The sequence below is a fragment of the Engystomops pustulosus genome, chromosome 2 (genome assembly GCF_040894005.1).
Source record: "Engystomops pustulosus chromosome 2, aEngPut4.maternal, whole genome shotgun sequence".
Classification (NCBI taxonomy): domain Eukaryota; kingdom Metazoa; phylum Chordata; class Amphibia; order Anura; family Leptodactylidae; genus Engystomops; species Engystomops pustulosus.
Genome location: NC_092412.1, coordinates 22,077,058 through 22,098,396, shown reverse-complemented (window position 1 = coordinate 22,098,396; position 21,339 = coordinate 22,077,058). Strand labels below are relative to the sequence as shown.

The 21,339-nt window shown below is 41.6% G+C and overlaps 1 protein-coding gene and 1 long non-coding RNA gene across 9 annotated transcripts in view; one reads left to right on the top strand and one right to left on the bottom strand.

The window, feature by feature from the left end:
- Nucleotides 1–21,339, bottom strand: part of LOC140117354 (uncharacterized) — a 124,850-nt gene that overhangs the window by 2,324 nt on the left and 101,187 nt on the right. The gene's annotated exons all lie outside the window — the stretch shown is intronic.
- TENM4 (teneurin transmembrane protein 4) overlaps nt 1–21,339 on the top strand; it is a 907,493-nt gene that overhangs the window by 868,547 nt on the left and 17,607 nt on the right. For 5 of the 8 annotated variants that reach the window (XM_072133988.1, XM_072133989.1, XM_072133986.1 and 2 more), the window contains 6 exons: nt 2,014–2,275; nt 6,253–6,520; nt 6,655–6,798; nt 7,440–7,689; nt 8,500–8,520; nt 15,686–15,918. In XM_072133988.1, coding sequence (XP_071990089.1) covers nt 2,014–2,275; nt 6,253–6,520; nt 6,655–6,798; nt 7,440–7,689; nt 8,500–8,520; nt 15,686–15,918 — 1,178 coding nt within the window. The remainder of the gene's footprint in view (nt 1–2,013; nt 2,276–6,252; nt 6,521–6,654; nt 6,799–7,439; nt 7,690–8,499; nt 8,521–15,685; nt 15,919–21,339) is intronic. The other 3 variants (XM_072133990.1, XM_072133985.1, XM_072133983.1) reach the window with 1 other exon arrangement.

Here is a 21,339-nt window from a genome sequence, read left to right as displayed (position 1 = left end):
ATATATTTTGGGGGTTTGGTATTTAGAATAATATTATTTTTACTTTTTAAAAAAAATTTTGCTCTGCAAATTGACACCCCTATCTTCCATCGATGAATGTGATTGGCCAAGGGAACAGCCAATACGGCCGGGTTGCATAGAGAACACCCGATCAGAGGCTTCGGGTCCATCATCCATCCATCCAGTGACCAACATCCTTACCTTCACCCATGCACTACAATAATATCAATAGGGTATATACTTTGTAGCTCCATTTTTCAATAATCCAAGAAATCTACTTTTTTGTGTATACAGCCCCTATACAGACCTATGTGTCTCCTTGGTTACAGACTACAAAACAAACTTTTAAAGCGATGGTGTATTCTACTCTAAGCCTTCTGTATTACTATGAAGCAGGGAGTGCAGTAACATATGATCCCAGCATCAGACTACACAGAGTAGTCTGTAACCATGGCAGCATATTGCCCAACATGATCACAGTATATATGAACAATAGGATATATTTAAATCGAATTTTTTTTTCTAAATCTATATGGGAAGTACTAGGGTCATGCTGCCCCCCAGTATATAGCCATCCCCCTGCCCCAGTATATAGTCAGCAGTGGGGGAAGCCGTAAAGGTGAGTTTTGGTATATATTTTTTTTACTCGAGTATAAGCCGAGTTTGGGTTTACAGCACATTTTTTGTGCTGAAAAACTAGGCTTATACTCGAGTATATATGGTATATTAAGAATTCATGTTAATGTAAAGTGCGAACAACAGGTAAAACTGTCACAGAGGGAGATTCATGTGACGAAGAAGAGGAGGTGTACAGAAACATCTGGGAGCAGTCATCATAAATAACTTATCACATCATGAATACATGCGCTCGGAGCCTCGCAGGGATCCTGGAGCTACAAGCCCTATTATATTTGATAATTACCGAGCAGTGTTTATAACATCGATGTGTCGGGGGTCAGCATAAAATTTATTATATTATTTTATTTTTTTCATTTTTTTTTTTTCCCCCAGCTGATTACATATATTACCGTGATATAAGATAATTAAGTGACTGTGTGATTATCGCGCTAATTGTATTGTCAGGCGGATCACGGCAGGTAGCGGTAATTAGAAGCCGTATCACCGCGCTTACATACATACAGGACAAACGTATTTATTTTTATTAAATTCTGTTAAAATTGGATTTGTTTTTAATAAGATACATGCAATTTAAATACTGGATACGGTAATTTAATTATAGAATTTTTTTTAAATTTAATTTGGAAATATATTTTTTAATTCAATATTAATTTGTTTCTAATATTTTGACTCATTTTAATAGAATGGAATGTATTTATTCAAATTTATTTTAATGACTGATAATGAAAGGGGTCGTCCAGCGTTATAACAACATGAGCGCTTTCTACCATAATTAGCATCATCTCTGTCCACAGGTAATCTATAATATAGCAGTCCGACTCTGGTTTCTTCAATGCAGCTGAGCTGCAATACCTCACATTACCTGTGGGCAGGGGTGGTGCTGTTTCTGGTAAAGAGCAGCTATGTTTTTCTATTGCTGGACAACCCATTTTACTCATTTTTGCTTACATCAATATGGGCTGATTCAGAAAAAAATAATTTTTATTATTGTTGTAAATTTTTTTTTGTATTAATTTTATTTGATTAAATTTTTTTAGACTAATTTTAAAGAGAATCAAATAAAATTTTCAAAATGTATTTAATCAATAATTTTGCTTACACACTTAAAGGCTGATTTTTATTGTTTGATTGTTATATTTATCGAATTATTTCAGCATTCCACTTTTTCCATTGATAATATTTTGTTTTTAATATATTTATCAATTTAATTGGATCCAATTTTATAGTAAAAATTATTTTGTTATATATTTTATTATAATTTTACGATTTTTAAAAAAAAATTGCTTTCTTTAATAAATGAATCTATTCTTCCATTATCAGATTTTTTCATTAATGGACTTTTCAAAAAATGTTGGTATTTTTTTTTGTTCACAGCTTTGATCTGGTAACCAATGGGGGTATTTCCATCACGTTACGGTTTGAGCGGGCGCCATTCATCACACAGGAGCACACACTCTGGTTGCCGTGGGACCGCTTCTTTGTCATGGAGACCATCACCATGAGACTGGAAGAGAACGAAATTGCCAGCTGTGACCTGAGCAGCTTCGCCCGTCCAAATCCTGTTCTCTCCCCAGCCCCACTTACCGCATTCGCCAGCTCGTGCTCGGAGAAGGGACCCATCGTACCAGAAATACAGGTAAGTTTTTGGGGGCAAGTAAAAAGTTTGTTTGCACAGAACTGATGAACTAATGTTACGTCACATAATCTAATGCTCTGAAACTCATTGGTTTTATGACAAGTTTAAATGTATGTGTTCTTTTCCAAAAAACAGTTGCCTTAGCCATATCATAGTAGTTTGTTGCCTTAGCCATATCATAGTAGTTTGTTGCCTTAGCCATATCATAGTAGTCTGTTGCCTTAGCTGTATCATAGTAGTTTGTTGCCTTAGCTGTATCATAGTAGTTTGTTGCCTTAGCTATGTCATAGTAGTTTGTTGCCTTAGCTATATCATAGTAGTTTGTTGCCTTAGCTATATCATAGTAGTTTGTTGCCTTAGCTGTATCATAGTAGTTTGTTGCCTTAGCTATATCATAGTAGTTTGTTGCCTTAGCTGTATCATAGTAGTTTGTTGCCTTATATGTATCATAGTAGTTTGTTGCCTTAGCCATATCATAGTAGTTTGTTGCCTTAGCTATATCATAGTAGTTTGTTGCCTTAGCTGTATCATAGTAGTTTGTTGCCTTAGCTGTATCATAGTAGTTTGTTGCCTTAGCTATATCATAGTAGTTTGTTGCCTTAGCTATATCATAGTAGTTTGTTGCCTTAGCTATATCATAGTAGTTTGTTGCCTTAGATGTATCATAGTAGTTTGTTGCCTTAGCCATATCATAGTATTTTGTTGCCTTAGCCATATCATAGTAGTTTGTTGCCTTAGCTATATAATAGTAGTTTGTTGCCTTAGATGTATCATAGTAGTTTGTTGCCTTAGCCATATCATAGTAGTTTGTTGCCTTAGCTATATCATAGTAGTTTGTTGCCTTAGCCATATCATAGTAGTTTGTTGCCTTAGCCATATCATAGTAGTTTGTTGCCTTAGCCATATCATAGTAGTCTGTTGCCTTAGCTGTATCATAGTAGTTTGTTGCCTTAGCTGTATCATAGTAGTTTGTTGCCTTAGCTATGTCATAGTAGTTTGTTGCCTTAGCTATATCATAGTAGTTTGTTGCCTTAGCTATATCATAGTAGTTTGTTGCCTTAGCTGTATCATAGTAGTTTGTTGCCTTAGCTATATCATAGTAGTTTGTTGCCTTAGCTGTATCATAGTAGTTTGTTGCCTTATATGTATCATAGTAGTTTGTTGCCTTAGCCATATCATAGTAGTTTGTTGCCTTAGCTATATCATAGTAGTTTGTTGCCTTAGCTGTATCATAGTAGTTTGTTGCCTTAGCTGTATCATAGTAGTTTGTTGCCTTAGCTATATCATAGTAGTTTGTTGCCTTAGCTATATCATAGTAGTTTGTTGCCTTAGCTATATCATAGTAGTTTGTTGCCTTAGATGTATCATAGTAGTTTGTTGCCTTAGCCATATCATAGTATTTTGTTGCCTTAGCCATATCATAGTAGTTTGTTGCCTTAGCTATATAATAGTAGTTTGTTGCCTTAGATGTATCATAGTAGTTTGTTGCCTTAGCCATATCATAGTAGTTTGTTGCCTTAGCTATATCATAGTAGTTTGTTGCCTTAGCCATATCATAGTAGTTTGTTGCCTTAGATGTATCATAGTAGTTTGTTGCCTTAGATGTATCATAGTAGTTTGTTGCCTTAGCCATATCATAGTAGTTTGTTGCCTTAGCTATATCATAGTAGTTTGTTGCCTTAGATGTATCATAGTAGTTTGTTGCCTTAGCTATATCATAGTAGTTTGTTGCCTTAGCCATATCATAGTAGTTTGTTGCCTTAGCTATATCATAGTAGTTTGTTGCCTTAGCTATATCATAGTAGTTTGTTGCCTTAGCCATATCATAGTAGTTTGTTGCCTTAGCTATATCATAGTAGTTTGTTGCCTTAGCTATATCATAGTAGTTTGTTGCCTTAGCCATATCATAGTAGTTTGTTGCCTTAGCTATATCATAGTAGTTTGTTGCCTTAGCTATATCATAGTAGTTTGTTGCCTTAGCTATATCATAGTAGTTTGTTGCCTTAGCTATATCATAGTAGTTCGTTGCCTTAGCTATATCATAGTAGTTTGTTGCCTTAGCTATATCATAGTAGTTCGTTGCCTTAGCTATATCATAGTAGTTTGTTAGCTTAGCTGTGTCATAGTAGTTTACTGCTTTTGCAGTCTTCTTTTTTCCAAATAGTTACACCATTGATAGTGCATGTCACGGAAGCTCAAACCTAAGTATAACAGGAAGCCACTATAAGTTTGAATACAGCTCTGGTGGTGACTGGAGAAGAAAATCTTAACACAAGAAACCTACCATCAGGAATCTACCTATTAAGGTATATCTGATGGTAGGTTCCTAGTAACATCCTAAACCCTAAACTATCCTTCAGTATCCTTTAATACTTTAAAACCTAATCTACCCTTTATCTAGCTAATATGCTAATTTTCCTCAGAGGCCATGGGGGCGTGGAGTAGCCTCACAGGGGAGCAGGAACAAAGGCTTCTCCACGCCCCCATAGCCTCTGTTGAAAATTAGCATATTATCTTGTTAAACTGTAAATTAGGTTTGAAAGTTTTTAGGATTAGGGAAGGATAATTTAGGGTTTAGGATGTTACTGGGAACCTACCATCAGATCTACCTTAATAAGTCAAACCTGACCTTGTCTAAAATTCAGGTCTTCCCCTCCCCATCTGTTCCGCTCTTAAAGTGACGCCAAAAGTGAAAGACTGAAGTGATGATTTCTACAAGTGTTGTGCAGCAGCATTGTAATCAAAGCATAGTCCATGACCAAAGACTATATAGACACTTTATACTCTAGTCACATCTAAAGCTACAATTTTTCTACAATCAAATTATTTAAGCAACCGGCAGGTAACAGGAAATCCTAATTTAAATGCAGCTCTTTACCTGGCCAAGTAATAAGACAAGTCCGGATGTATTCAGAGAGACAAATTCACTAGGAGGTCTTGGAATACATTAAAGCACTTAATGTACTCTATTCACATCCAAAGCTGCATTTAATTTTTTATTTATTTTTTTTATGCTATTTACATTATTAAAGTGGCAAGATAGAGGGTACAAACATGACTTTTTATGATCTTTAGCGAGTATTACAGAGGACCCCGGCTTCTGCCGTGCTCGCTGGAGCCACCTGCTTAATGGCAGCCATTCGTTTAATTAGCTGCGGAGATCTTGAAAGTCGTCTTAACGATGAAATCGAGGACTTCCAGCCCCATGAACAATGTTTACATATCAGGCGGGATAAATGGCGCTGTCAGCATGATGGAAGACTTCCCCGGCAGAGAATTACAGCGCACTTTACATGCGCACCATTGTTTACCGCCTCAGGAAATCAGCCATATTGCTTCACTTGCAGATTTAGTTTTTTACGTCTTTAACCTTAATTTATAATGCTTGACTAGCTTTGGTGTCCAGGCGTCCTTCAGAGCAGCGCTCCCTGGTGCAGAACGATAGACAGAGCGTCCTCTGACCCCCAAACCACAGGGTCAAAGAGCACAAATTGGAAGCCTTTCCATGCCTGATACCGCTTTCCAGTAATCCTGAACAGCATTCAACACATTGAATTTACATTTACTATTATCCTTCCCACGAGTTTTCTTCTTCCTCTTCCCTTGGCCTATGTGACAGTCTTTACTGTAGTTCTTCATCCTATTCATTAACCTACAATATCGGGACAAAGATTCCCATAAGTCCAGCATAGACAGGAGTACATGTAAGACTATGTTGTGGTGCATTATGGGTAACTATGATCATTTTGATAACAGTTTATGTTATTTAGTACTTACTTTTTAGTTAACTTTTATTAACTTAGATTTTTTTTTAGGCTCTGGTTTAATTTTTAATTTAATTTAAATATTAATTTGTAAAAAAAAAATATTTATTTATATATGTTAGGCTTTAGAGCAATTTAAAAAATTAATTACTTTTTTTTAACTCAACAAATTTTTTAAAAATGTAAAATACATTTTTCTTTTTTTTTTTCAAGGCTTTACAAGAGGAAATTAAAATCCCCGGAAGTAAAATCAAACTGAACTATCTAAGCACAAGGAATGCGGGATACAAGTCCGTCCTGAGGATCAGCCTCACCCACCCCACCATCCCGTTCAACCTGATGAAGGTCCACCTGATGGTTGCCGTAGAGGGTCGACTCTTCAGGAAGTGGTTTGCGGCTGCACCGGACCTCTCCTACTTTTTTATTTGGGACAAGACGGATGTGTATAGCCAAAAAGTCTACGGGTTGTCTGAGGCTTTCGGTAGGTTGTGTGCTTAGTTTCACCTTGTTTTATGCTCCTGACTCGGGAAGAGGTTGCGGAATTTCGGCCCACCCTTCCATTCCACTTGGTGCTGTCAGCCATCTTTACCTACATATTCACCTCTCTCCCTCCAGTGTCTGTGGGATTTGAGTACGAATCCTGCCCCGACCTCATCCTATGGGAGAAGAGGACCGCCATATTACAGGGGTATGAAATCGAGGCGTCCAAACTGGGTGGGTGGTCCCTGGACAAACATCACGCGCTCAACATACAAACCGGTGAGTGATATGAAATACTGATGGTTCAAAAAATGTATTCAGTTTTTAAAAAAAAATGTATTCCTCAGTCTGCACAGAAAATAAAGAGTTTTTAGCTGTAGTGTCCCTTTAAGACCTCCATATTTCCCCTCCCCATTATCTGCATATTGCAATTACTGGCTCTCATTAAAAGGAAAGGAGTCCCTTATATTATTTATATACATGTATACAGTATTTATGTATATGTATGGTAGGTAAAGGGAGAGTGTAAATATACTGTCCCTTTAAGGCTTCCATATTTTCCCTTCCCCTCATTTGCATACTACATTCACTGGTGCTTCTTACAGGGTCAGACCAAAAGGAGCGCATTCCTTCCTATGTCTATATGCAGGTACATCTTATAGTTATGTGACTTTCATTGTTTAGAGACCGCGTCCCTTTAAGGCTTCTATATTGCCCCTCCCCCTCATTGTGTAATAAATTCACTGCCTAGTCTTAAAGTGACAGTGACAGAGTTCGGAACTAGTGTCCCTTCAAGGCCACCATATTTCCACTCATTTGCATACTTTGGCACTTCTTAAAGAGACAGACACCCCATATATTTATAGATCTAGTTTCCCTTTAAGGCAGACTGGTAACTGTTTTATTCCTGTTGTCGTCAGGTATCCTGCACAAAGGCAATGGAGAGAACCAGTTCATCTCCCAGCAGCCGGCGGTGATCGGGAGCACCATGGGCAACGGGCGGCGCCGGAGCATCTCCTGCCCCAGCTGTAACGGTTTAGCAGATGGTAACAAACTTCTGGCACCGGTCGCCCTAACTTGTGGCCCCGATGGTAGCCTGTACGTGGGAGACTTCAACTACATCCGAAGAATCTTTCCCTCCGGCAACGTCACCAACATCCTGGAGCTGAGGTAACTACAAAAAATGTGGCTCTACTTAAGGGTATATAGACATCATGTCGTCATCTGCTCCCAAAAAAAACCTCTAAGAAAGAGCAACTCCAACGTTGGAGTATTTGACCTATGAATGGTCTCCTATTCGTTTCAATAGACGCCATGTAATACCACATTCATCCAGTAGTGGCCGCTGCATTGTAATATGTGTAATGAAGTGTTCTGCCCATACACAACGACTAACTACCGCCCCCTAATGGCGCAACAATTGGTTTATAAGACAATGGGGCAAATTTACTTACCCGGCCCATTCGCGATCCAGCGGCGCGTTCTCTGCTCTGGATTCGGGTCCGGCCGGGATTCATGAAGGCAGTTCCTCCGCCGTCCACCAGGTGGCGCTGCTGCGCTGAAAATCATCTCCACGCGCCGGAATGCACCACCTCGGACCAGGTGAAGGTAAGCGGTCCCCAAGCGACACTTTTTCGGTTTTTAAATGCGGCGGTTTTTCCGAATACGTCGGGTTTTCGTTCGGCCACGCCCCCCGATTTCCGTCGCGCGCATGCCGGCGCCGATGCGCCACAATCCGATCGCGTGCGACACAATCCCGGGGCAATTCAGGTACAATCGGCGCAAATCGGAAATATTCGGGTAACACGTCGGGAAAACGCGATTCGGGCCCTTAGTAAATGACCCCCATTCTGTTCCCCTCAATTTATCTATCCTGCTTCATCTGTGCTGTGACTTCTCGTCTCTCTGTTACATTAACCCCTTTATTTCCTTACTTCCTTGACTAACACTTCCCTTTCTCTCTGCCTTCTCTTCTCTCAGAAATAAGGATTTCAGACACAGGTAAGTGATCCTCGCCCCCCCCTGTGCTGTCAAATTTTCTACTTTTTGTATGTAAAATGTGTCATATTTTTGCATATTGGGGGTTAATTTAGAAATGCACTTAAAGGGGAACCCTACTTTAGTTTGTTCTCATGCTACTTGAGTTCTCCTCCCACAGGGCACTTTAAGAGTCATGGGGGGGGGGGGGTCAAGAACCAATCTTAAAGGTATGGACTACTTTGGAACCACCTCCCTATTCCACAAAGACCCCTAGAACCCCCCTTTAAGGTGGAATACCCCTCTTAATAGGTGTTGAGCCTTATCTACCCCTGATATCCTTCATATAATATGTCGCCTCCTACTGGCCAGAAAAATATGGGGAAAAAAAGAATAAATTCTTTAATATACCTTAATTTATTTTCATCCTCTCTTCATAATTCTCTCACCTTTGGGCAATTGGGGAAGAAAGGACCCCCGAACAGTCCCCGAAATGTGTACAAATAACTAAAGGTACATTAAATGGGTTGACTATTTTGGACCCTCCCTTTTAGGTGACCCCTAGTGATCACTTTCTAGAACCCCCGTTTAAGGTGGATCTCCATTTACCGAACGTGTGTAGCACTTCTGCCTTGCAGCGCTGGGGTCCTGGGTTCGAATCCCACCCAGGTCAACATCTGCAAAGAGTTTGTATGTTCTCTCCGTGTTTGCGTGGGTTTCCTCTAGGTCCTCCAGTTTCCTCCCACACTCCAAAACATACTGGTAGGTTGTTTAGATTATAAGCCCCATGGGGACAGGGACCAATTTGACAAACTTTGTGCAGCGCTGCGTAATCTGTGTGTGCTATATAAATAAAGAATTATTATCATGGAGAAGCTTATAAAGGCTATTGGAGGAGGCAGTGCCATAATCCAGCATGTGTTAATGACTAAATGCTCTATTAAAGGGATTGATTATTTTGGAAAGCTGTACTCTCTTTCCCTTTAAGGTGCCGTATTCCAATGAGACCCCATATTATGACTTTTTACGGTGAAAGTCCTTCAGATGTATAGTAAATCCTCCCTTGGTTTCCTTTCCTGTAATAAGTCGCCCCCTACTGGCCGCAATAATATAAAAAAAATAAACCCGATCCAGCTTTAATCTTTGAATCGTGTTCTTCCTCGCTTATAATTGCTGTACAGAACCTGCGCCATTTCTACGCCAGTCATTTTTCAGCATAATGTCCCTTTAAATGGGAATCTAATGGCTTAGTTGAGATTGAAGCTGGCGCCGTTAATCAGTGACAGACATTGGGATCCATTTGTCTTGGCGTGGCTGGTGAGCCGGGCTTCCTGAGTGGCGTCACTCATGGAGAAGATGGATAGGTGGGATATGTCACCGATGCTGAAATCTTCCCTTTAAGATGGGGGGGGGGGGGGATTGAGGCTGCTTGGCTAATTGCCTGGCTCGTCTTGATACATGGCGATAGACATGATGGATGGTGGCTCGCCTCCGTGCCTCGCCGGCAATGAGCTGAGATATCGGAGCCTCGCTAGCATTGTGTCTTTCATGGTTAATTAGCTCCGGCGCAGTTTATTCTAGGAGTAATTTCAAATATAATATTTCCTGCTCGTTAGTCCATGGAATCCACCAATCATGATTAGAGGAGTGGACGGGGTGCAATCCTTCTCCTTGCTTTTAATTAGTGACACTTTATTACTAGAAATTCCCCATCAGGTTGAAGAATCGTAAAATGCACTCCTCCAATCTTCGTTATTGTCATTGGAATTTCTGCTTGCTGTCAGTGAATTGAGGTTGAGCGTATTGTCTTGGCCTATTTCTGCTCACAAAGCTGAGGGTTTATAACAGTGTTTACTGGGGTCAGTGGTAGACCTATGCCCTTAGCAAGAAGGTGCGCAGCCCCATGTTCTTCAGGAAGGTGTGCAGCCCCATGTTCTTCAGGAAGGTGTGCAGCCCCATGTTCTTCAGGAAGGTGTGCAGCCCCATGTTCTTCAGGAAGGTGTGCAGCCCCATGTTCTTCAGGAAGGTGAACAGCCCCATGTTCTCCAAGAAGGTGCTCAGCCCCATTATCTCCAAGAAGGTGTGCAGCCCTGTGTTCTCCAAGAAGGTCAGCTGCCCTATGTTCTCTAAAAAATGAGCAGCCCCATGTTCTCCAAGAAGGTGTGCAGCCCCATGTTCTGCAAGAAGATGAGCAGCCCCAAGAAGGTGTGCAGCCCCATGCTCTCCAAGAAGGTGCGCAGCCCCATGCTCTCCAAGAAGGTGCGCAGCCCCATGCTCTCCAAGAAGGTGCGCAGCCCCATGCTCTCCAAGAAGGTGCGCAGCCCCATGCTCTCCAAGAAGGTGCGCAGCCCCATGCTCTCCAAGAAGGTGCGCAGCCCCATGCTCTCCAAGAAGGTGCGCAGCCACATGCTCTCCAAGAAGGTGCGCAGCCCCATGCTCTCCAAGAAGGTGCGCAGCCCCATGCTCTCCAAGAAGGTGCGCAGCCCCATGCTCTCCAAGAAGGTGCGCAGCCCCATGCTCTCCAAGAAGGTGTGCAGCCCCATGCTCTCCAAGAAGGTGTGCAACCCCATGCTCTCCAAGAAGGTGCGCAGCGCCATGTTCTTCAAGAAGGTGTGCAGCCCCATGCTCTCCAAGAAGGTGTGCAGCCCCATGCTCTCCAAGAAGGTGTGCAGCCCCATGCTCTCCAAGAAGGTGTGCAGCCCCATGCTCTCCAAGAAGGTGTGCAGCCCCATGCTCTCCAAGAAGGTGTGCAGCCCCATGCTCTCCAAGAAGGTGCGCAGCCCCATGTTCTTCAAGAAGATGAGCAGCCCCAAGAAGGTGTGCAGCCCCATGTTCTTCAAGAAGGTGTGCAGCCCCATGCTCTCCAAGAAGGTGTGCAGCCCCATGCTCTCCAAGAAGATGAGCAGCCCCAAGAAGGTGTGCAGCCCCATGCTCTCCAAGAAGATGAGCAGCCCCAAGAAGGTGTGCAGCCCCATGCTCTCCAAGAAGGTGTGCAGCCCCATGCTCTCCAAGAAGATGAGCAGCCCCAAGAAGGTGTGCAGCCCCATGCTCTCCAAGAAGATGAGCAGCCCCATGCTCTCCAAGAAGATGAGCAGCCCCAAGAAGGTGTGCAGCCCCATGCTCTCCAAGAAGATGAGCAGCCCCATGCTCTCCAAGAAGATGAGCAGCCCCAAGAAGGTGTGCAGCCCCATGCTCTCCAAGAAGATGAGCAGCCCCAAGAAGGTGTGCAGCCCCATGCTCTCCAAGAAGATGAGCAGCCCCAAGAAGGTGTGCAGCCCCATGCTCTCCAAGAAGATGAGCAGCCCAAAGAAGGTGTGCAGCCCCATGCTCTCCAAGAAGATGAGCAGCCCCAAGAAGGTGCGCAGCTCCATATTCTCCAAGAAGATGAGCAGCCCCAAGAAGGTGCACAGCTCCATGTTCTCCAAGAAGGTGCACAGCTCCATGTTCTCCAAGAAGTGGCGCAGCTCCATGTAATCCTAGAAAGTTCCATTGATCTCTAACTTTGTGTACACACCCATGCCCCTTCCAAGAAGATTCCCCTTCCAACTTCTTAAAAACTGTGAAGCCTCCTTACCCTCCATGACCTCCATGGAATTTACTTGCCTTCATTCCCTCCAAAACTGCAATGCCTCATTGTCTCTATTAAGCTGCTCAGCCTTATCCCTCCAATAAATGTCTTATCCCCGTGACCCTGGCAGTGATGCCCGGTAACAGCCCCATCAGTTCTGTGGACAGGACGAGGTCAAGATGTGTTTTCAGCCTCTGACACAATTCACACAGCCAGAGATTGTCTGAATGGGCCGCGGTTTGGTAGTGTACCCTGCTCCAGTTAGATGGGTGTCCTTGGGGGTCCTAGTCATACACTGGCATGTACCTATGATGGATGGGGGTCACAGAAAGTATATAGCTTTATACAATCCTGTTTATGAGGCCAATGTTCTATCACAGCCGAAATCAGAGATTGTAGCCTCTGCCCTCCCCCGCTCTTTACCCCATTGGGTTTGTATACTCCTTGTACACAAGCACTATAGCAGGATTATTGAGGTTAATTACAGTGCACAGGGAGGTGTACAGAGCGCACTGCGCTATCAATTTGCCCCCTAATGGAGCACAACCTGCATCTCGAATGGGAGAACTAAATGAGGCGCATCACAGGATTTTCTCAACTTCTCCAGTCTGTGGAGCGAGAACCCTATAGACCTATTATTTATTCTAAACATTTGGTGACAGGCAGCATGTACAAAACCATCTATATACTGTATACTGTACAGGTCACATACTACCACCATTATATAATCAGAGATATTTACATTTAAAACGTGTTTTTCCTTATTAATATACAGTTGTACATATAGGGTGGAATTATAGAAGTCATTTTCTTGTACATAGGGGGCAGTATTATAGTAGTTATATGCTTGTACATAGGTGCAGTATTATAGTAGTTATATTCAGTACATAGGGGGCAGTATTATAGTAGTTATATTCTTGTACATAGGGGGCAGTATTATAGTAGTTATATTCTTGTACATAGGGGGCAGTATTATAGTAGTTATATTCTTGTACATAGGGGGCAGTATTATAGTAGTTATATTCCTGTACATAGGGGGCAGTATTATAGTAGTTATATTCTTGTACATAGGGGGCAGTATTATAGTAGATATATTCTCGTACATAGGGGACAGTATTATAGTAGTTATACTCTTGTACATAGGGGGCAGTATTATAGTAGTTATATTCCTGTACATAGGGGGCAGTATTATAGTAGTTATATTCTTATACATAGGGGGCAGTATTATAGTAGTTATATTCATGTACATAGGGGGCAGTATTATAGTAGTTATATTCTTGTACATAGGGGGCAGTATTATAGTAGTTATATTCTTATACATAGGGGGCAGTATTATAGTAGTTATATTCATGTACATAGGGGGCAGTATTATAGTAGTTATATTCTTATACATAGGGGGCAGTATTATAGTAGTTATATTCTTGTACATAGGGGGCAGTATTATAGTAGTTATATTCTTGTACATAGGGGGCAGTATTATAGTAGTTATATTCTTGTACATATGGGGTAGTATTATAGTAGTTATATTCTTGTACATAGGGAGCAGTAGTATAGTAGTTATATTCCTGTACATAGAGGGCAGTATTATAGTAGTTATATTCTCGTACATAGGGGGGCAGTATTATAGTAGATATATTCTCGTACATAGGGGGCAGTATTATAGTAGTTATATTCTTGTACATAGGGGGCAGTATTATAGTAGTTATATTCCTGTACATAGGGGGCACTATTATAGTAGTTATATTCTTGTACATAGGGGGCAGTATTATAGTAGTTATATTCTTGTACATAGGGGGCAGTATTATAGTAGTTATAGTCTTGTACATAGGGGCAGTATTATAGTAGTTATATTCTTGTACATAGGGGGCAGTATTATAGTAGTTATATTCTTGTACATAGGGGGCAGTATTATAGTAGTTATATTCTTGTACATAGGGGGAAGTATTATAGTAGTTATAGTCTTGTACATAGGGGCAGTATTATAGTAGTTATATTCTTGTACATAGGGGACAGTATTATAGTAGTTATATTCTTGTACATAGGGGGCAGTATTATAGTAGTTATATTCCTGTACATAGGGGGAAGTATTATAGTAGTTATATATTTGTACATAAGGGGCAGTATTATAGTAGTTATATTCTTGTACATTGGGGGCAGTATTATAGTAGTTATATTCCTGTACATAGGGGGCAGTATTATAGTAGTTATAGTCTTGTACATAGGGGTAGTATTATAGTAGTTATAGTCTTGTACATAGGGGGCAGTATTATAGTAGTTATATTCTTGTACATAGGGGGCAGTATTATAGTAGTTATATTCTTGTACATAGGGGGCAGTATTTTAGTAGTTATATTCGTGTACATAGGAGGCAGTATTTTAGTAGTTATATTCTTGTACATAGGGGGCAGTATTATAGTAGTTATATTCTTGTACATAGGGGTAGTATTATAGTAGTTATATTCTTGTACATAGGGGCAGTATTATAGTAGTTATATTCCTGTACATAGGGGGCAGTATTATAGTAGTTATATTCCTGTACATAGGGGGAAGTATTATAGTAGTTATATTCTTGTACATAGGGGGAAGTATTATAGTAGTTATATTCCTGTACATAGGGGGAAGTATTATAGTAGTTATATATTTCTACATAAGGGGCAGTATTATAGTAGTTATATTCTTGTACATTGGGGGCAGTATTATAGTAGTTATATTCCTGTACATAGGGGGCAGTATTATCGTAGTTATAGTCTTGTACATAAGGGTAGTATTATAGTAGTTATATTCTTGTACATAGGGGGCAGTATTATAGTAGTTATATTCTTGTACATAGGGGGCAGTATTATAGTAGTTATATTCTTGTACATAGGGGGCAGTATTATAGTAGTTATATTCTTGTACATAGGGGCTGTATTATAGTAGTTATATTCTTGTACATAGGGAGCAGTATTATAGTACGTATATTCCTGTACATAGGGGCAGTATTATAGTAGTTATATTCTTGTACATAGGGGCAGTATTATAGTACGTATATTCTTGTACATAGGGGGGGCAGTATTATAGTAGTTTATTCTTGTACATAGGGGCAGTATTATCATAATATTATGTGGTATAGTTTGTCAGTAATAATAGTTGTACCAGGAGGTACTTTTTTAGTTCTAATACTCTTTTAGTGATTCTCCTTGGTGACTGTTATCAAGACAAGAGGTTGAAGCCACAGCAATAAAAAGTCCTCTCTTAATATTTAAGGGCCCCCAGGAAGACGAAAGTTTATGGGTTCAACCTTTTACAAGGCAGAGGCCTTCAGATTTAACATGTTGGTGTGATCAGGAATTTCTTTGAGTAGTCTTGTGGGATTTATCAGCCGGGTTAGATGCTTGATCTTCTGACTGTTTCCCATCCTGCTATTGGATGTGGTGTCTGGTTTAGTCTCACATGGACTTTTACAGTAATTTAATTCAGCGTTTTTTATTTTACCCTTCATTGTCATCGTCACTGTGTTGGTGATGGATAACCATGGTTGGCATTTTGCCTTTTTAACAACATCTCTTGACCTTGTGTCTTGCTTGATGTTCCGGAGCTTTCATATGACCATCTTCCCTTATTTCCTTTCATTATTTCTAGCCACAGCCCGGCCCATAAATATTACTTGGCTACAGATCCCGTCACCGGCGCCATCCTTCTGTCCGACACCAATAGCCGACGAGTCTACAGGATAAAGTCAACCACAGTTGTGAAGGACGTTGTGAAGAATTCAGAGGTGGTTGCAGGAACTGGAGACCAATGTCTACCCTTCGATGACACCCGCTGTGGGGATGGTGGCAAAGCCATAGAAGCTTCTCTTAACAATCCCAGAGGTAATTGCATGTGATAATAACCTGCCCAACTGGCCACAAGATTGTGTTTCCATGCCTTTCCATGTCCTTCCAAAATTCATTTCTTAGTCACAGGACTCTTGATTTGTGTCTTGATCTTGACCTTTCAACCGGGTAAGAACAGCTTGTGTTTCCATTACATTTTTTATTACTGTGAATTCCTATGAGATTTCCGACTTCCATGTCTACACTTGTTTGTAGGATTTTTGTTGCTACAATTAATCCTGCTTGTGTCAACAACCCTGAAGAACCTGTAGGTCCCTATAGAAGATCTGGTTGGTATATATCGATATTATAAGAGGTTTATGTGACCCAGACCTTTACTGCTTTATGGCCATATATCAGAGTGATTTTTGAAGGTTCTAATTTAGGAGAAATAGTTTGAGACCGTATCCATACTGGTCATATACCTGACCACACATGGTTGTTCCCCGTCATCTGCCGATTGAGCAAATAGCTGGTCCCCTACATCGGCCAAGTGACTCTATAGTTGGCCCCCAAATGTTACATTTGCCATACTCACCTGCTAGAAGTTTCTCTGCCTTGAGAGCAAACATTTGCCCATTTTTACCAGCATCTGCTGAACTAAGACATGACTGGTGCCCAACATCTGCCAGGCTAACACATGGCTGGTGCCCAACATCTGCCGGGCGAACACAGGGCTGGTGCCCAACATCTGCCAGACGAACACAGGGCTGGTGCCCAACATCTGCCGGGCTAACACAGGGCTGGTGCCCAACATCTACCAGGAAAACACAGGGCTGGTGCCCAACATCTGCCGGGCTAACACAGGGCTGGTGCCCAACATCTACCAGGAAAACACAGGGCTGGTGCCCAACATCTGCCAGGCGAACACAGGGCTGGTGCCCAACATCTGCCAGGGCGAACACAGGGCTGGCGTCCAACATCTGCCACATGAAGGTTTGGAATAAGGCCATTGATTCTTTAGGAAATTTACCAACACTTTATCCTTCTTATTTGGGAGGCATTGGTGGAATTTTTCTATCCTGTTTCTGAGGGAATATTAAAATGACTTCATTATTACGAATTAATTGTGCCGAAAGCACCAGTCCAAGCAGTTACGTTGCATGTAGTTTACCATTCCTCTCTGTTTTAGCTTAGACCAGAAAGGTCACATGAAACCATCAGGCTTCTACAAGTGCACTGGCGATGTTTCCTCACACTGCTGTGCTCTTAGCTCTCTACATTGAACAGCTTTTCTGCCTCTTTCCTCTTTTCTGAGTAAGAACTGTGGCAGGCTTCTGGTTTAATACCACAGTAATCACTCAGAGCAGAGGGGATGGACTGTGCACAGAGCAGTGTAAGGACACCTCCAGTGCGTCTGGAGGAGCTACGACCCTCGAATATATATCCATGTTGCACAGTCCTGCTGCTACTAAAGACATACGCAGGTATGATTACACATCTCTCCAGGAAGAATTCACAACAGTGCCTGCAGACAGCACAGCAGTGTGAGGACACCAAGTAAGGTAGAGCTGCAATACTGCACATAACCAACAAAAACGGGTGTGGCGCTCTTTTTAAAAGGGTCATGTCCAATTTATAATGTTACTGATTTTGCTGATTGATTCTGTCAAACATAGAAATGCATCATACATCATTGATGACATAAACCTAGTGACCCATCATTTGCCCCCTGCCTGATATGGATTATTTTTTTAAAAATTCAGAAAATGTTCTTTTTCATTTATCATTTATCAATTATTTCACTAGTTTTAGTCCCCTATTCTTCTTAAAATGCTAGAAGGCCTAGATTAACATACAAAAAAGATGTACTTAACGCTTCATAAAGCGAAAAAAAAGATGGAGAAAAAACTCCCGGGAAAATCTGCCTTCAATCAAAGCCAAACCACAAGTGACTTTTAAATCAAGCCATATGAAACCTCCGCTCCGTTCTCATAATCTAATTGTAATCCTCGTCCACGGTGAAATGTCTCGGCCATATGTAGAAATTACACGTTGCGAATTTTTATTTTCCAAAGGGGATCGTTTGCAGGAAAAAGTTATCCGCACGTCTTTGTCGTCGCGGTGAACCGTGAACCCAGACCCTCGATGCCGAAAGTTTTGTGGATTAGGAAACTTGATATCAGCCGACCCTTTTCTGTGTCACTCGTCATCCGGCGCAGGGCAATTAATAGACCGCCGGCCCCTTGTAAATTTATAAATCTCATTATCGCATTATTTAAAGGGACGGGTTGAAGGCAAAGGGATCTCCTAATGCGTTCTAAAGCTGTTAGTGGTAAAGTGGGGAGGGAAGGGTTGTACTCTTTTATTGGTTTTTATAGCCAGAATCGGTAAATCCTTTTCCAGCCCGGGACAGATTGCACAGCTACATCAGATGTAGTAGAGCAAGAACAGATCCTCATAGTGAGGCTCATTTACTAAGGGTCCTTTGGCCGCGATTCCATCGGATTTTCCCGATTATTTCGGATTTGTGCCGAATTGCCCCGGGTTTTGGCGCTCGTGATAGGATTGTGTCGCATCGGCGCCGGCTTGCATGCAACATAAATCGGGGGGCGCGGTCGTCGGAAAAATCACGGTATTTAAAAAAAAATTTGTGTCGCTTGACACGCACTTACATGCACCAGGAAGAAGATGGTGAACTCCGGCGGACCTCGGCGCAGCAGCAACACCTGCTGGATATCGGGCGCATGACCTAAGTGAATCCAGGCAGACCCAAATCCACGTCGGACAACACGCCGTGGGATCGCGAATGGACCGGATAAGTAAATGAGCCCCAGTGTGTTGTGGAGCAGATCACTAACTGGTGCCCAAGACGTCTCCATTGATCTCCTATCCCCAAAAGTCAGCTCAAAACTGTGGACACCCTCTTAGATATACCCGTCGAGGTCCATAAAAAGAATAGAGGTCCTTTGTGTCCCAACTTAGATTGAAAGACTAACCAAAAGAAACTGAGTACAACGTTGGAATATCTTGGGAATGTTATCACCCACCAGTTGGATTGGTGATCCTTAAGAAACTTGACCTTTGCCGAAGCAAGTCCCCGTTCCCTCAGTGCATCCCTCTGGTCTCTTGCTGCTGCTATCTGGGTGGCCACTAAAGTGAGAAAGGTGACCCCTTAGAGGTGACCAGTTATTATGACCCCTCCGTACCCGAGTAGTATAAGGGGCTATGAAACATTGAGATGATGATCGGCTCAGTTTTGACCCTTGAAGTTCCCTTTGGGTTAATCGCATCATATAGTTACTTGTGCTTACAGGAGATTGAAGGATTGTGCCTGGTGTGGGGGATAATTTTTTACATGAAATGTTATTAACATATGCCCTGGAACGTGCTGCTTGGAACGTGATGGAATTATTTATCAGATGATAGCTGAGAATGTAGAGAAAAAACTTCCCACCGCATGGGATCCCCTGGTGCTTCCGAGCACGTTGCTAAGATGTAACGGAGGAAGCAGATGACAACATGAGGGCCCAGATCTTCACATGATGCCGTCTGGGTGTTTAATTAGAGTCACAGCTTTGAGCTCCGGGTGGGGTAATCGCTAAATCTTGGAAGTGAGAGTGCCAGGGTAGACTGGATCATACGCTTAGCACAGATCAGAGCTTTACATCTCCATTCAGTAAGGTCATAGGAGACATGTCATATCTGTCATCCCACGAGGGGAAGCACTTGACCAGGGGCTACAATGAAGAAAAAAGACCAATGAGATCCTTATCCTATTGTATCATGCTATTTATTACGAATGGTTGGACATATGTAAAATATAAACCACCAATATTCATGTCCAAGAATATTCATAGTCTATATCTAAGGTAAACCAGCACGGTCAGACCACAACATAAAGTATGGCTTGCATTAACCTCCATTGACCACTACATATGATATACATTGAATTTTATTGACCGTTGCTCTGATGACCAATGGCCCATTGACAATTACATAGTATTTCTAGTGTCAATTGCAAATAATGTATATTGAACATTACTTATGATTTCTATTGACTCCCATTGACCAATGCTCATGATTTCTATTGACTCCGCGTAAAATATCTGTTGACTTCCATTGGTCAACGGTAGTCAATAGATTTCATTACAGGTGGCCATTGTGTATGATTTCTATTGACTCCTAGTGATCATTGCTTAAAGTATCTGTTGACTCCCATTGGCCATCTCTAATTATATCCATTGACACTGACTGTCGAGTATGATATTTGACATCCGATTGAGCATCGCTTGTGATTTCCTTTGTCTCCGAATTGTGTATGATTTCCTTTGACTATTTGTTTACTGCCATCTGCCATCTCTAATTCTATACATTGACTCACACTGACCATCTAGTACAATATCTGTTGACTCCGATTGACCATCACATATGATTTCCATTTCCTGATTGACTTTGGCATATGATTTCCATTGACTCCGATTGACCATCACGTATGATTTCCATTTCCTGATTGACTTTGGCATATGATTTCCATTGACTCCGATTGATCATCACGTAGGATTTCAATTGACTCATTTTGGTGACTATGATATAAGATATCCATTGCCTTCTATGTAATATATATATATATAGGACTATATACAACTGTATTCATACTGGCACCCAATTATATCTTCATACTGTAGAATAAGACCGAAACTTTTGTTTGTGACATATGGTATCTAATACCCAATATGTTAGAACCCAATAGTATCTTCAGAAAGTATAATAACATATGAACCTTCATTGACTATGAGACAAGATACAATGGGGCACATTTACTTACCCGGTCCCTCGGAGTTCTCGAAAGTGCATTGATCGTCCGGAAGGCACTGTGCCGCGATTCACTAAGATCGTGCACCCGATTTCCTGCATGTGTCGCTTCCCCACTCAGGTCCGCCGGAGTTCACATTCTTATTCCTGGTGCATGTAAGTGCTTGGCTTGCAACACAATTTTGAAGTTAAATCCCGCGATTTGTCAGAATCCGTCAGGTCGTCAGACGGCACGCCTCCCGATTTGTGTCGCATGAAACCCGGCGCCAAAATCCGATTGCGTGTGCCAAAAACCCCTTTTAAATCCCTGTCCCAGCGGCGCAAATCGGAAATCGACGGGATGTCCGACGAAAGTGCGGTCCACGGGGCCCTTAGTAAATGAACCCCAATGAGTTTCACTTCCGAACCCAAATAGATTTTAATGCTGTAGAATAAGAGACAAAAATGAAGGATGATTTCCATTGACTTTTACTTGCTATACTTGTTCCAATACTCCACGTTTCATATCCAGGCCCAATCTCCCAATGGAAGAATAAGACACAAGGGTCAACTGACTATGACACGTGATATACATTGACCCCTTACAACCATAAACAACACGTTTTACATTGAAACCAAATAGTATCTTCATACTGTAGAATAGGAGCCAGGAATTGGCTTTGA